Source organism: Trichoplusia ni, chromosome 3 (genome assembly GCF_003590095.1).
Source record: "Trichoplusia ni isolate ovarian cell line Hi5 chromosome 3, tn1, whole genome shotgun sequence".
Taxonomy (NCBI): Eukaryota; Metazoa; Arthropoda; class Insecta; order Lepidoptera; family Noctuidae; genus Trichoplusia; species Trichoplusia ni.
In genome coordinates this window covers 5,185,307-5,199,950 of record NC_039480.1, presented here as the reverse complement: position 1 = coordinate 5,199,950, position 14,644 = coordinate 5,185,307, and the positions used below count along the sequence as shown (strand labels likewise).

At 35.9% G+C, this 14,644-nt stretch overlaps 2 protein-coding genes across 6 annotated transcripts; one reads left to right on the top strand and one right to left on the bottom strand.

The window, feature by feature from the left end:
* Nucleotides 1–307: 307 nt before the first annotated feature.
* On the bottom strand, nt 308–5,176 carry LOC113509021. 5 transcript variants are annotated; one of them, XM_026892257.1, is made up of 3 exons: nt 4,939–5,176; nt 4,110–4,153; nt 308–1,174 (listed from the first exon to the last, which is right to left on the bottom strand). In XM_026892257.1, the coding sequence occupies exon 3, from the start codon at nt 1,163–1,165 to the stop codon at nt 716–718; it is 450 nt and encodes a 149-aa protein (XP_026748058.1). In that variant the 5' UTR covers nt 1,166–1,174; nt 4,110–4,153; nt 4,939–5,176; the 3' UTR covers nt 308–715. The 5 variants fall into 5 exon arrangements, with proteins under 5 accessions (XP_026748058.1, XP_026748059.1, XP_026748061.1 ...); XM_026892258.1 differs by lacking the exon at nt 4,939–5,176 and adding an exon at nt 4,417–4,667; XM_026892260.1 differs by lacking the exons at nt 4,110–4,153; nt 4,939–5,176 and adding an exon at nt 3,917–4,083.
* Nucleotides 5,177–6,319: 1,143 nt separating this feature from the next.
* LOC113509019 (inactive peptidyl-prolyl cis-trans isomerase shutdown-like) lies at nt 6,320–14,100 on the top strand. The gene is made up of 6 exons (XM_026892256.1): nt 6,320–6,489; nt 7,815–7,943; nt 9,394–9,542; nt 11,432–11,547; nt 12,133–12,335; nt 12,757–14,100. Exons 1-6 carry the CDS (start codon nt 6,437–6,439, stop codon nt 13,502–13,504), a joined length of 1,398 nt encoding a protein of 465 aa, XP_026748057.1. The 5' UTR covers nt 6,320–6,436; the 3' UTR covers nt 13,505–14,100.
* The last annotated feature ends 544 nt before the right edge of the window (nt 14,101–14,644 follow it).

Here is a 14,644-nt window from a genome sequence, read left to right as displayed (position 1 = left end):
TTCGCAATAAGTTAAAGACAAAACGACATTTACTTTAAACATTACTGTCAGAAATTATCTCTACTGGTGTTTTTCTATAACTCGGGAAAAACATTGCAAGCTTGTTGCATGTAAGAAAGGGAAATTTGAAACAAATCAAGTTAATTATAATAAATAACTATTCTATTTTGTATATTAGAGGGTTCCCTGAAATGTATCAAACAAGGGAAGTGCAAAAATAAAACAATCTTTTTAAAATAAATACATCAAAGAATTTATTAAAGATCAAGTACAGAATATTGAATTTTTATTGATATTTCATTTTATATTTTGGCAGAAAAATAGTTCGTTGTTTTTTCATTAAGCAGGTTATCCGGAAATTTAGATTTTGTGATTTGCCAATGTTTTTGAATGTTACAAAATCTGTTTATCTGTATCAAATTACTGTCATTTTAATTTCTTTTTTTTTTGTTTCGAAATTTTGTCTATTGAAATTATTTTCGTCCCATATGGTTTGGTTTAATTTCTAAAATGTTGATATGAATTTAACTTTAACTATTTCCTAAATTAGGCCTTTATCCAGTATTGTTTTGTATACTATGTTATTTCAAATCTTACTGAGTCCAAATGTGATCATAAACAGAAATCTAACAAAAAGAAACTCGACAGACATCGACATACATAAAAAAAAAACAAGAGACAAGGACAACACCGATATTCCAAGCTTTTAAAAAGCTTAGAAGCACTGGAACTCCCCATTAGGGGTTTCGAGCCCAGCAAAGAAGTCCACATTGAGTGGGTTGCTGCACTTGCTGAACGGATACTCGTCCGGAGTTTCTCCCTTAATGTCCTTCAGCTCTTCCTCTTGCCCTATCTTGTAAAACTGGCAGGCATAATCAAAGATGTGAATCGGACGCATTTCATTGATCTTGCGGCATACGTTCACCATTTCCAGAAGCTTGCCCATGCGGGTGTAGCACTTTGCCGCCATGTACAAATTGGAGATGATGAACTCTTTCCACTTCTTTTCAAAGTCCTCAGTCTTCGGCTTGTTGTAGTCGCCGCGGAGGGATATCTTGTACACCATGATGAAACACTCGCTGGCCTTGGAGAAGTTTTTGATGGTGTAGAACCGGTAGCCCAGCTTGTTGAGGCGCACCAGTTCCAGGAATCCAATTTCAGGCATGATGGATGTCTGAAAAGGAGATTAAAAAAGTTTTTATGTGATGTCAAGTTGAGGCGACGGAAGTGATACTTCGTAATGTAAAACGGGGTGATAGAGTTTTAAGGGATGAATATTTCACTATTGTCTACAAAAACATAGAAAACATTGTTTTATAATGTTGTCGCATGCGTTTTCTTACATAAAAATAATTAAACGCAATGATTTTATGAACAAAATTAAAAGAATTTTCATATAATCTTTATATTTTCTCTTAAGATCACATCTTAATAAAAACTATCGCCATCCACCCCAAAAGGTCCCCTATTCACACCGTTTTTACTATTTAATGATAAATGATAATGATTTTAATCGACTCCTGCTCTGAGGAGTTTAATCCTTGTGTCTGGTGTTCCAGACACATTGAAGTCACGTGCCCTAAGACACCCTGACTGATAACAAGCGCTAGAATATCACACAAATGCTTGCCTTACGCGGGGTTCGAACTCGCGACACTAAAATTGATTAAGAGTACAAATAATAATTTTGTTGTTAATGTATTTGCATAAGACACACATATAAAAATATATTTTGAATTGTCTATTTATAGCTGTTATTTGATGTCTTAATATTTTTTGTCTTCCTTCCTTTTAGTTCTCATTTTTTCTGTTTTTAAAATAAACTGTACAACACAACACAAAATTCAAATTCTTCCTTATCAAGGTTGGCTATAAGAAAACTAACTTTTGTACCAGTCTTTAACTATCCCTTATAATCTATACTCATCATTGGCCTAGCCTTTTCCCAACTATGTTGGGGTCGGCTTCCAGTCTAACCGGTTTCAGCTAAGTACCAATGTTTTACAAGGAGCGACTGCCTATCTGACCTCCTCAACCCAGTTAACTCGGCAACACGATACCCCTTGGTAAGACTGGCCGTCAGACTTTTCAAGCTTCTGACTACCTGTAACGACTGTCAAAGATGTAGGAAAACAGCCGGGACCCACAATGAAACGTGCCTTCCGAAACACGGAGGAACTCGCTATGGCAAAGATGGTCACCCATCTACGGACCAATCGCGTCAAGCATAGCTTAACCTGTGATCGAATCACTTATGCGGTTGTAGCTTAGCCACGAGCTCCTCTTCCTTTATAATCTATACTAATATATAAAGCCGAAGAAATTGTTTGTTTAAACGCGCTAATCTCAGGAACTACTGGTTCGAATTGAAAAAATCTTTCCGTGTTAAATAGAACATTCATCGAGGAATGTTTTAGGCTATAAACCATCACGCTGCGACTAATAGGAGCGAAGATACAATAGAAGATGTGGAAAAAACAGGGAAAATTATTAATTTTCGAGGGATTCCATTCAAAAATTCTTAACTTATATCTTCTAACCACGCGGACGAAGACGCGGGCAACAGCTGGTAATATATAAAAAGCTGAAGCGTTTGTTTGTTAAACTAGTGTCAGGAAGTAATGGTCGAATTTGAGATAAAAATAGACTATTAGTTCATTTACATGGGATTCCAAAAACAATTAAGTAAATCAGTTCCAAAATTATACCTTCACTAGCTGTTGCCCGCGACTTCGTCCCCGTGGGTAGAAGATATAAGTTATGATTTATACCTGCCCTGTTTTTTTCACATTTTCCATTGTATCTTCGCTCCTGTTAGTCGCAGCGTAATGGTATATATCCTAAAGCCTTCCTCGATGAATGGTCTATTCAACACAAAAAGAATTTTTCAATTTGGACCAGTAGATCCTGAGATTAGCGCGTTCAAACAAACAAACAAACTCATCAGCTTTATTTATTAGTATAGATATAGAAGTATAGAAGTATAGATATAACCAAGCGAAAGAAGTCGTGCGGAACAAGCAAGTAAAATTCCATTCTAATGCACGTGTAGGTATATCACTAAACTCATACAGGGCTGAACCGATTTGAATGATTTTTTGTTTGCGATTGGATAATTTAGAATCAAGCCGGACGGAATAAAGCCGGATCCGCTAGCATTCTATACGTAAATAAAATCAATTAAGAAAACGCGTTGCCTTGTAAATTTAATAAAAAGCTTGTAAATAAAAAGCGATACCACCAGCGATAGTAGCAAAGAAAACGGGTCCCGCCAATAGGAGAGCTCCGAGCTCCAATGCCTGTACAATATTTTTTTGAATTGAGCACTGCCCGCACAATTGCTTGTACTACTTATACAACACTAAACACAAGTTGGAAGCAGCAACTAACAGGAGAATGCCAGAACCTAAAGCAAAGCAGAGGTCCATAATTGGACGAATTTGCTACAGAACCTGCGCTAGCTTTAACCGAAAGTGTCTCCGTGTCCTGTGCTCTTTTCAGAAAAACAATTGAATGTCCTGCGGTATCCTCTCTTAAAAAAATAAACTACAAACAAAGGTAGGGAATAGAAGACATTCCATTTACCTTTATGGCAAGCCCCTTGACCAGATTTTATTATCCCCAAAAATTGGCTTTCCTACTTCCATGTCTAACTAAATAAAAAAAAAACGTTGCACTAATTTCGAACAAAACTCTTTACACAAATATTCAGACTCAATTCCATTTTCATTTACTTTAACGTTAAATTCGACCCACAAAATCAGTTGTGTAACCACATTTAAAAAACTGAAAATTAATAAAAATACCTATGGTGTTCAACCCACAAAATCAGCCACAATTAATAAAAAGAATATCAAGAAAATAAATCTAAGTGTTCGTAAACTATTAAATAAATAAAAAAAAACAAAAGCCTTACACTCACTGAAAAAAAAAATGCCTCTCGAAAGCCACGAAGTCACCCCTGACCGCAACACTTGTGAACTGCGCAGTTCCCAAATGGATTCTGATTTAAAAACCCCTAATGACCGACAAACGATATTTTCCTTAACGCCCATAAACATATCTATATTTATTACGAAAACATTACTCATTAAAAAAAGTTTACATACCAAGAACTCAACCTCAAACGAATCAAACAGCCGTAGAACGCGACCTAAAAAAAATATAGTTTGTTATTCAAAAAGGTAGTTAATTGCTTGTTAAGTTAATGTGAAAAACCTAGAAATCAATCTGTTATCATTCTTATAAGTTATTAATAGATTGTGTAGCCAGACGGGGTGAAGGTAAGGGGATCGGGGAAGGATCGCATGCGCGAACTTTCAATCAATAATCTCTTAGGCTGAACGCCCACTGAGCAAAAATTTCCTTCGTCCCCCTTTCGAAATAAAAAAAACGTGACCACAAAACGTGGTCTACCCGTTCGTTTTTCAAACGCTTTTTGATGTTGGCCCAGCAAGTTAAATGTCTGTCATGGCGCCCAATTTGAGGTTTATATCAAATTTAAAATATAAGGTTTTATCCTAATTTGCCAAATGCGATGCGAAAATTCTAGCGATTTCACTTCTACCCGCCTACGCGATTTTGCAATGCGATTATTAAATTTTGAAACAATCTTTAGCGAAATTATGAAAAAATCTATCCATTATTTTTGGTCGGAAGTTGAAAATCCAGGAATCCTAGAATTTACACTCATTTTTAAATAAGATTACGTTAGCTTTTGCTTCCATATTCTAGCATGTTCAATTTTTACATTAAAAACATTTATTCTGTAACATCCCACCCGAATTTCCCGGAAAATTCTATTTTTAAACTCATTTAAAATTCACATCACTAATAACGCAAAATGCATATTAACGTTCAAATTACATCAAACGATTTAAAAAATATAATCAGAAAATAAAATAAAAATAAATAAATGAAAATTTAGGCTAGACTCACCTGCAAGCCGAATGCTGAGCTATTAAATCAAGGCAGATAGGAAATTGATAGGACTACGGTGACCGAATGAATTATGATGCACTTGTAGCCTTTAGGCGCGCGTAAAAAAATATAAAACGTCATTCAATCTTCATTTCGTTCTAATATTTCGAGTATTAGTAACAAATAGGTTTAAAATTAACGATACTATTTGTTTAGTTAAAATCTATTGCAATTTTGTATGCATTTTCTTCTTTACCATGTAATTATTTTCAAAAACATATGTTTTTCATTATTCCATTTTTATTTTTGGATTTCAATAATCGTTTAGTATAAATCTAATTTATTCAATATAGCCCAAAACAAACTCTGGTTTGATAATATTTTCGCGCCATTTTTCACGTGATTTTAGACACTTTCATAGAATTTAGTAAAATTAGAATAGTATAATATTAAAACTTTAATTATGTTATTGTAGATAATACAATTATATGCGACAAATTATAATTTCGCTTAGACAACAAATAAATAGATATATTGAGAAGTCTTCTAAGTTTTATCGAGGTTAAAAATTAAAGTTATGCAAATATAACTAAATGTGATAGACATTGACTAGTATATTCGCTTTTATAAACCCGATTATTATCAAATCATTAATTAAAAAGAACCACCTCATTTTTAATGATATATTTGAAATTAAATAAAACTTCTTTCGTTTTAAAAGCTTCTAGTAATGTACCTATGTATTCCAAACTCGAAAAATATAGTAAAAAGTAATTCCAATGAGTATAAAGATTCATCTTGTCTAATTTTATACAACATTGCTTTAAATGAACACCTTTTCACTGGCTTAATAGCTGGCAGTTAATCCTGAATCCCTGGTATCACATTATCATATCTTAGATCTCCGATTTCAATGTCAGAGTAGAAAGTCCATAAAATTTGCATTTAAATTGATAAACTGTAGGTCTGGCAATACTAATTACAAATTGTCATTCGTTCGGAGTGAATGAAAAACGACGTTCATAAAAGACAATAAGTATCTGAAATATGGATAAGAATTAATGTGAAAAATATGAGGATATACTTCCATGAAAGTATTATGTGTATTGAAGATATAAAAATGTGAGATATCCAGAAATAAGACGAAGTTTTTAATGATTTCTCGTTTTATACCTTTAGTTTTTGTCTGGTTATAGAATAGATAAACAACGTGTTTTGGTTTAGATTGCAATTCATACCCAACTCACTCGTTATTCATCATTATTCAGAGCTGAAAAGTAAAAAAAATGTAAATTATTTTACGCTCCGTACTATTAAAGAACGCAACCGAAAGTGATAAGTGCCAACTTCCAGGAAAAAAAAAAAAAAAAAAAAAAAAAAAAAAGTGCCAACTGTCAATGTCATATCCGCTGTCAAACCTGCCTTTTGGAAAAGCGGCGCGGTATTCGTTCGATTCGTCGTAAACTTAGAAATTCTAACTTGAAAATCTAATATCAGTGATAAAATACCTGTGACTATGGAAGAAGTGTTTAGAGACCCAGTCCAGCTAACCAAAGCAATAAATATCAGGTAATCCCTTTGATTAAACAAATATTATTGTTTCAAAACAAAAGTTGAGTCAGCAAAAAAGTTTACAAAACTATTGAATTCTAAAGAAATTTAGTATGAAATAACATAACCGAACATTATAGAAAGTTTTAACAGGATGTTACTTTACATATTCAAATAAATAATTGTTTTCATGACATTTTGTGTTGTTTAAGTGTTTGCAGTCCCAATTCAATTACGTAGAACTATATATTCATATTGCCTAAAAGCTAGCATTGTGCTGAAGGCTTATCTCAATATACGATCATTACTACATTTTGGCTAACACTGTAAAACAAACCCTATGTCTTTGGAATAAGACTAAAAATTCTATTGTTTCAACATTAAACACTAATTAATAAGAATTTGAACTTTATGCAGTTGTGATAAGGCTTACGAAGGTGTGTCTACTTGTAGCATTATTAAAATCACAAGTTAAGATGGAATTAAATTAAACTATAGTTCCTTAGTTTGAATATTAAGAAGTATGAATTATTGAATATTATGTATAATATGAAGAAGAATAAGTGCAATATTATCTCAATTTATGTTTGTTATTTGTGCGTCTTTAACTCCTGAGTATCTGATACTGGTGATGGGCTTCCTTTCCACACATAGGCTCCAAGTCGGCCCATTGAGCGTCAGGTGGCTTATGGAGGCTATCAGTCAAGCCATTGTAACTCCCTCCAGACATACAAGTCTCCTGGGATGTTTGCAAGCCTCTAGCTCCTGAGCGCCTAAACCAAATCAGCAAAGAAACACTCCTTTTTCCACCTTAAATAATATAAAGTCTGACAACCAGTCTAACCAAGGGGTATCGGTGTTGCCCACGTAACTGGGTTGAGGAGGTCAGATAGGCAGTCGCTCCTTGGAAAACACTGGTACTTAGCTGAAAATGGTTAGACTGGTAGCCGACCCCAACATAGTTGGTAAAAGGCTTTGCCAATGATGATCAATAATTATTAAAAATCAATCAAAATCAAAATTAATTTACTCAAATAAGGCTACTAAGTAGAACTTTTTGAAGGTCAGGTTACATTGTACAGCACCCAGTTTTGCCCACACTTCACCGCTTCTAAAGAGCTTTAGCTTTGAGAGAAGAAACATTGCAACAAACTCCCCAGCAGCATGCTGTCATTCCAATAACAAAATTATTATTATTATACAAAATAAGTGTGTAGGTTCAATTGTAATATCTTATTTACACAAGAAATAATTAATTATAAAAATGAGAATTAATTTAAATGTCGGATAAACAATGTGAGTCATTTCAGCTAGCTTACCAAAACAAATGTTTTTATTTGCAGGGAACTTATAGAGAAGTCATCGGGAGAGTTTCAGATAGACCTGGACTTCAAGAAGAAACAGGATGGCCTGATGATTAATGCTGATGATGATCTATACCCTGATATGAATGATGATGATGAAGATGACAGGTGATTTTATAGGTTCTGTACTTATAGGGTTACAACAAAAACCTATTATGAGGGTTTATATTAGGGAGGGAGGAGCTTGTGGCTAAGCTATATTCGCATAAGTGAAACGATCACAGGATAAGCTATGCTTGACGTGGTTGGTCCGTAGATGGGTGATCATCTTTGTCATAACGAGTTCCTCCGTGTTTCGGAAGGCACGTTAAATTGTGGGGCCCGGCTGTTATTCTTACACCTTGACAGTCGTTACAGTTAGTCAGAAGCTAGAATGTCTGACAATCAGTCTAACTAAGGGGTATCGTGTTGCCCAGGTAACTGGGTTGACGAGGTCAGATAGGCAGTCGCTCCTTGTAAAACACTGGTACTTCGACTTCGAGCTTCGACTTCGCCTCCAATTCCGTCTCCGGTTCCGGTTCCGAAATCCCAAATTTAATAACGCTGACTCCAACTTCGGTTCTGATAAACCACCTCCGTAACATGCCTAGTTTATATTAAGGGTCCTTTACCTATCCGTCTCTTACCAGGCTGTAACTTATGACATAAAGCTTTAAAACTTTAATAGCTTACCATTAGTTCAGGGTCTTTTGCTCTATTTTTTTTTCTCTAGTCCCACTGCTGGGCAAAGGCCTCCCCCAAATCCTTCCACGAGTCTCTATTCTAGGCCGCATGGAACCAGCCTGGTTGGTAAGCGTTGAGGTCGTCTCGCCACCGCTTCCTAGGTCGCCCACGACGACGCCGTCCATCCGTTGGCTCCCATTACCAAACTTTATTGTTTGTAACCAACTCCTTTGGATTTGATTTTTATCCACTTCAAACAGACTGTATGTGTCCATAAAATCTTGCATTTTTTTTTAATAACTACTCCCGCACTATGGAATTTAATCCTTGCGTCGCGGGGGGTTTTACAAACATACAAATCACATGCACAATGACACCCAGACTCAGATCAAGTATTTGTGGATCACACAAAAACTTGTCCTACGCGGGGATTGAACCCGCGACACGACACGCACAGTGGTTTTAGCGTGGTGATCTCAACCTCTCGGCTATCCGCCCAGGCAAATTACTATTCAATTTCTGATTTTTGCTGTTGACTTATTTACAATGGAACAATAGGGATGATGACAATTTTTTTGCAGAGCCCGTCTTGTAGTTTTTTGTATATTATTATACGCATTTTTTAATTTGTCCCGCAAACATAAATTAACCAAATTACAGTGAATGAAACTTACGCGTGACGTCACGATTGAGTATAAATTTTACTCTATCGTTACGTCACAAGCCCCCTCTCCTAAACTTTAAAGCAGTTAATCTTTGTCAATTCTAGTTTTTCTGAAAAAGGAAAAAATACGTGTCTCATACTTTTCAATTATCTAACTAATGAGTTTTTTTCTTTTTATACCCAGTCATCATCCCTATTATAAGTGTTAAAATTAATAATTCTATCTTCTAGTGATACAGAAGATACCCTCAAAGGTATCGAACAAGCAGCAGAGAAGATGCTGTTATCTTCTCCAGAATACCACTCCTTTGAGCAACTCGCTCCTAAAATGATGGACTGTCTATCTAACGGTGATGTGAAGCTGTTAATCATAGAAGAAGGTAATTAATAGATTTTAAAAACTAAAAACCCAAGTTTTTAAATGTCCTGAAAGTAAGAACTTGATGTTGAATAAGAATCCACTCCATTCACATTTTATCAAAATCGGTTTAGCCGTTTTATAGCTGCAAATTGCATTGTCATAGGGTTTGAAGGTAACCTGAAAATTTCAGCTTGCTAGCTTATCGGGAAATGTCTCAAAATTGAGTTGCCAAAAATCCAACCGGAACGACAAACAAACAAGAAAGTGAGTTTATAAAAACGTGGGAAAATGATGATGAGGTTCTGGGAGAGAGGATATTGAAAAATTATCCTCAATAACAATAATCTTAGGCGTTTAGTTCGCTAACTGAACGGGTGCTATGTGTTGCGGGATTGAGCATTGAGCGTTTGTGTGATCCACGAATGCTTGTCCTGAGTTTGGGTGTCTTTGTGAATGTGACTGAAATGATTTTGTAACACGCGACGCAAAATTAATTAGTTCGGAAGTCAGTTTAGAACTTTCGATTTAATAGATTATTTTTCCATTTAACGTGATCTAGCGGTCTCCGCTCCCATAAATTATCATCCAGTTTGACTTAATAGGTTTTATTTGAAGTCGTTTCTACGTAAACGTATTAATCCCACGTTATTATAAACTCACTTTCTTGTTTGTTTGTCGTTCCGGTTGGATTTTTGCTTTAAATTAAATTAAATTTTGGTCTAAATTAAGAAACACAAAAGTGCCCGACAAAATAGTAAACTTATTGGAATATTGGTATGCAAATCAGGTTAATCAAGTAAGATGGGACAAATCCCTATCAGACACCTACAAACTGAGCTGTGGTGTAAGGCAGGGGGGTTTGACATCACCAGTTCTTTTCAACCTTTATGTAAACGACTTGATCGAGGAGCTGAGCAGCGCCAGAGTCGGATGTCGAATTGGAGGTGTTAGCCTAAACAATCTTAGTTACGCGGACGACATGGTGTTGCTTAGCCCCTCGGTCAACGGCCTTAGAAAACTAATCTCAATATGCGAGAAATATGCTGCTGAACACCAATTGTCGTATAATGTGGCTAAAACGGAAATAGTAATATTTAAAAGTGGAAAAGGTCCCGATACCGTACTGCCTATTAATCTCTGTGGGTTACCGATTAAGATAGTTAGTCAATTTAAATACTTAGGCCATATAATAAAAGAAAATCTAGTCGACGATGATGACCTTGAAAGGCAGAGACGTAGTATTGCTAGTCGTAGCAATATGCTGGCTCGTCGCTTCTACCATTGCTCAAAACAGGTAAAGATTACCCTGTTCAAGGCCTACTGTCAGTCGTTCTACACCAGCCAACTCTGGTGCAAGCACACGAAGAGTGCTTATAACACTCTTCGTGTTCAATACAACAACGCGTTTAGGGCCATGCTCCACCTGCCCTGGCGGTGTAGTGCGACTGATATGTTTGCTGAGAGCGGGGTAGCTGACTTCTTTACCGTAATGACGAGGCTTAAAAACTCATTCTTTAATAGAGTGAGTACTACAAGTAACACCTTGGTAGAAGTCGTGTATAAGACTGTTTACCTGAGTAAAAACATTAAATAAATGTTTACTTAATAATGTTAAATAGTTATAAAAGTTGTTTTTGTTCTGTTTTTAATGTTTTATTTGTCTGTATGAGTAGGTCTGTCATTTTGTGTAAATATGGGTGTATACCTGAAAATAAACGTATTTTAATTTAATTTAATTTAATTTGCAACTCCATTTGACTCACTTCCCGATATTCAGCTTCAAACCCGATGACAATGCAATTTACAAGTATAAAAACGCCTGGACCGATTTTGATAAAATTTTAATGGACAATTGCAAAACGTGGGATTTTAGATTTATTTCAAATCTATATTTTTTTTATTCCTCAGGTGATGGCCCCCTAGTGCCAATAGACGCGGAAGTAACACTGCACTACGCGGCGTACTACGAAAGAGCTGACATACCCTTTGATTCGACTCTCACCATGAACAGAGGGGAACCGCTCGTGAGTATCTATGTATTAGTAGTACTAGCTGTTATTAGCATTGAATGAAGTAGGAAAACAGTAGCCTAATTAATCCAAGGTGTCAGGTACCTCCATACAAAATTTCATCGAAATCAGTCCATCCGTTTAGGTGTTAAGTAACAAACATACACATATGCTCTTACATACTTTTTAAATTATAATATTCGTTAAATGATAATAATGAATAGCTGTGTCTGGTTTTTTCTGTGGCTCTTGTGAGACAGAAAGCTATATAATGGAGCTTATCTCCAAAATATTGATTTTAATATCTGGAAGCCGACCCCAACATAGTTGGGAAAAGACTAGGATGATGATGATGACTTTGACTAACAAACGAAATGCTTTACTTAATATGAAAAGAACTTTGTAAGCAAATAATTATGCGATTACAAACTTCATCATCATCATCATCCACAGCCTTTATCCTCCCACTGCTGGGCATAGGCCTCCCCTTTCTCGTGCCAATTTCTACGGTCCTGTGCTAGCCTCATCCAGACACGACTCGGCAAAATTAACATACTATTAAATTAATCAATAAATTTTCATTAAAATTCCTTTCCACAGCGAATCCGCTTAGGCGTCGGCAAAGTGCTACCTGGTCTTGAAATAGGCCTCACTCACGTCAAGGGCCCCTCAGCTAGGTTCCACCTGCTCCTACAGCCGGCAGTGGCCTGGGGCTCGCGTGGGGCTCTGCCCCGGGTAAAGCCCGAGCCTGTGCTATTCGTTATATCGCTGTACGATGTCAGATGCGTGGATGCTGCAGCTAGGTGAGTAATATATTAGAGCGTCAAAGACCCCTTGTAACACTCGTACTTGTCAAGGCGGATGAATAAGCCTCAAGCACGTCAAAACCTATAGTGGGCCGTAAAAGAATCTTGATAAGCCTCACAAACGTCAAGGGTCCTAGTAGACTACAGGCCCGACTACATTCCATTTGTTATATCGTTGTACGATGTGAGATGCCTTATGAACGTCAAATACTATTTGTAGGCCTCAGGCATGTAAACAGCCCCAAAGGCAAGTTGCACCTCTTTCAGCCGGCAGTACCTACATTTAATTTTGTCTCTTTCTACGCGAAGCATGATTCCAAAATTGTTAAAGGAGTTTCGGAAACTTGCATTGTACTGAAGGACAAGTTGTCATATTGCAAATTTCAACATATTATATATTATACCCCATGTTTTTCAGATTCAACGACTTACCAATGGCCGAGCAAGCAAAGTTCGAAATAACAACGAAAACTATCAAAGATATTCGCGCGGAAGCAAAAGATTTATTTAACAGGCAGAAGTATATGAAAGCCATCAGAAGTTACCAACAAGCTATGTCAGTCCTATCCCTATCAAGACCGCAAAACGACGCCGAAGAAACCGAAATCAAAGATCTTAAAGTCAAAATCTATGTAAATTTAGCTATATGTTATTATAAAATAAATAAACCTAAATATGTTTTAGGCATGTGTGAAAATATTGACCGATACGTTGACATTAATAAACATTGCAAAGGTATTTTTTATTATGGCCGTGGTTATGAACTATTAGGTAAAATAGATGAAGCGATATCTTGTTATAAGAAAGCGCTAAAATTGGAACCGAAAAATAAGGAGATTGGTAAAGTATTAGCCGATTTAGATGCAAAGAACAAAAAGTCCGCCATTACTGAAAAGTTCATGTGGAAAAAGGCGCTAAATAACGTTGATGAAGAAAAAAAAGTAGTTTTTAATGTCGATGATGATTTTAAAGATGGCGTCGCTGACATGTGTCAGGATTTGGCGGGAAGAGAGGATTACGCGAAATTCGATTTGCCAATGGGTTTGACGAAAGATGAGGTTGCTTGTATTAAGTCTTTGACTAGTCAATTTGATTGTTTAGTTGTTTTAGAAGATGGTGAAGGGAAGAGGAAAAAGGTTTCCATTGTTAAAAAGGTTACGAACTAGTATTTCTTCTTAATATTTTAAAAAAGTAAGTGTTAACAACTCCTAAGCAGACGCTATGTATACGTGCGATTGTCAGCGACTGTTTATAATGGAGCTTTAATTTGTGTGACAGTGACACACAAACGAAAGCTGTGTTAGTACACAACATCACTGTGTATTTACGTAGCGCAGTACAAAGATGACTTCAATTAAAAAAGGGCCAAATTTAAAAGCCATTTACTCTCTACGTGTGCGTCGAACGCCTACCCTAGTGTAAAATAACTCTTAGGTATCTCTAATCCGACGTCTATATTTTTTTATATGTATAACTTTAGAAATATTTCGTTTTTTTATGTACCTAAAGATTGTTAAGCTAAGGCCGCGTTTATACTGAATGTCAAGTCTGCCTTTGGCTGTAAGTCAGCATTACAGTGTCTTTTATTTCTATACATATTCACTTGTCTGTCGAAACCTAAATTGTATTTGATAGTTTTATTGACGTGACTGCCTGTGTCAGAATAACTCCTGAAAGGATTGGGCGATTTCAATTTAATTCGTATTGTGTTTAAGGTGAATTATGTGCGAGTGTGCTATATGTGTATAAGGGTATGAAAAATGTCGAGCCATTTAAAAGTTGTAGGTGTGAGAGGATTTTACTATTTTCAATTTTATCTTTATAAAAATTGCATTTTATATTCCACAACTTCCACACAATGCCATCTAGTCTCAAACTAAACGAAGTTCGTATTGTGATTACTAGACAACTGATAAACGTACTTATATATTTCTCAATACATATCAATTACACCATCCTGCTCATCATACATACATTTGTCCTGGGTGGAAATGGAACCCACGACCTCTGGTATAGCAGCCAGGGCCATTAACCACTAGACCAACAGAACCACTTAGAACAGTTATTAGCAGCATAGTTTATGTCAGTTACCTATATAACATTTCTTTTTACTTAATAATCTAATTGTTAATGCCACGTTTTGACACTCATGGAGGTTAGAATCGCTTGCAGCGGGGACTACAGGCTGAAGTATCTGAGTCTGACGTTACCTTGTGTACGAAAGATCTTATATATGTATGAACTTGTCTAACAAGTGATAAGTTAAGAAATATGTGCCTTATAGTAATAAGTAAATAAAAGATGTC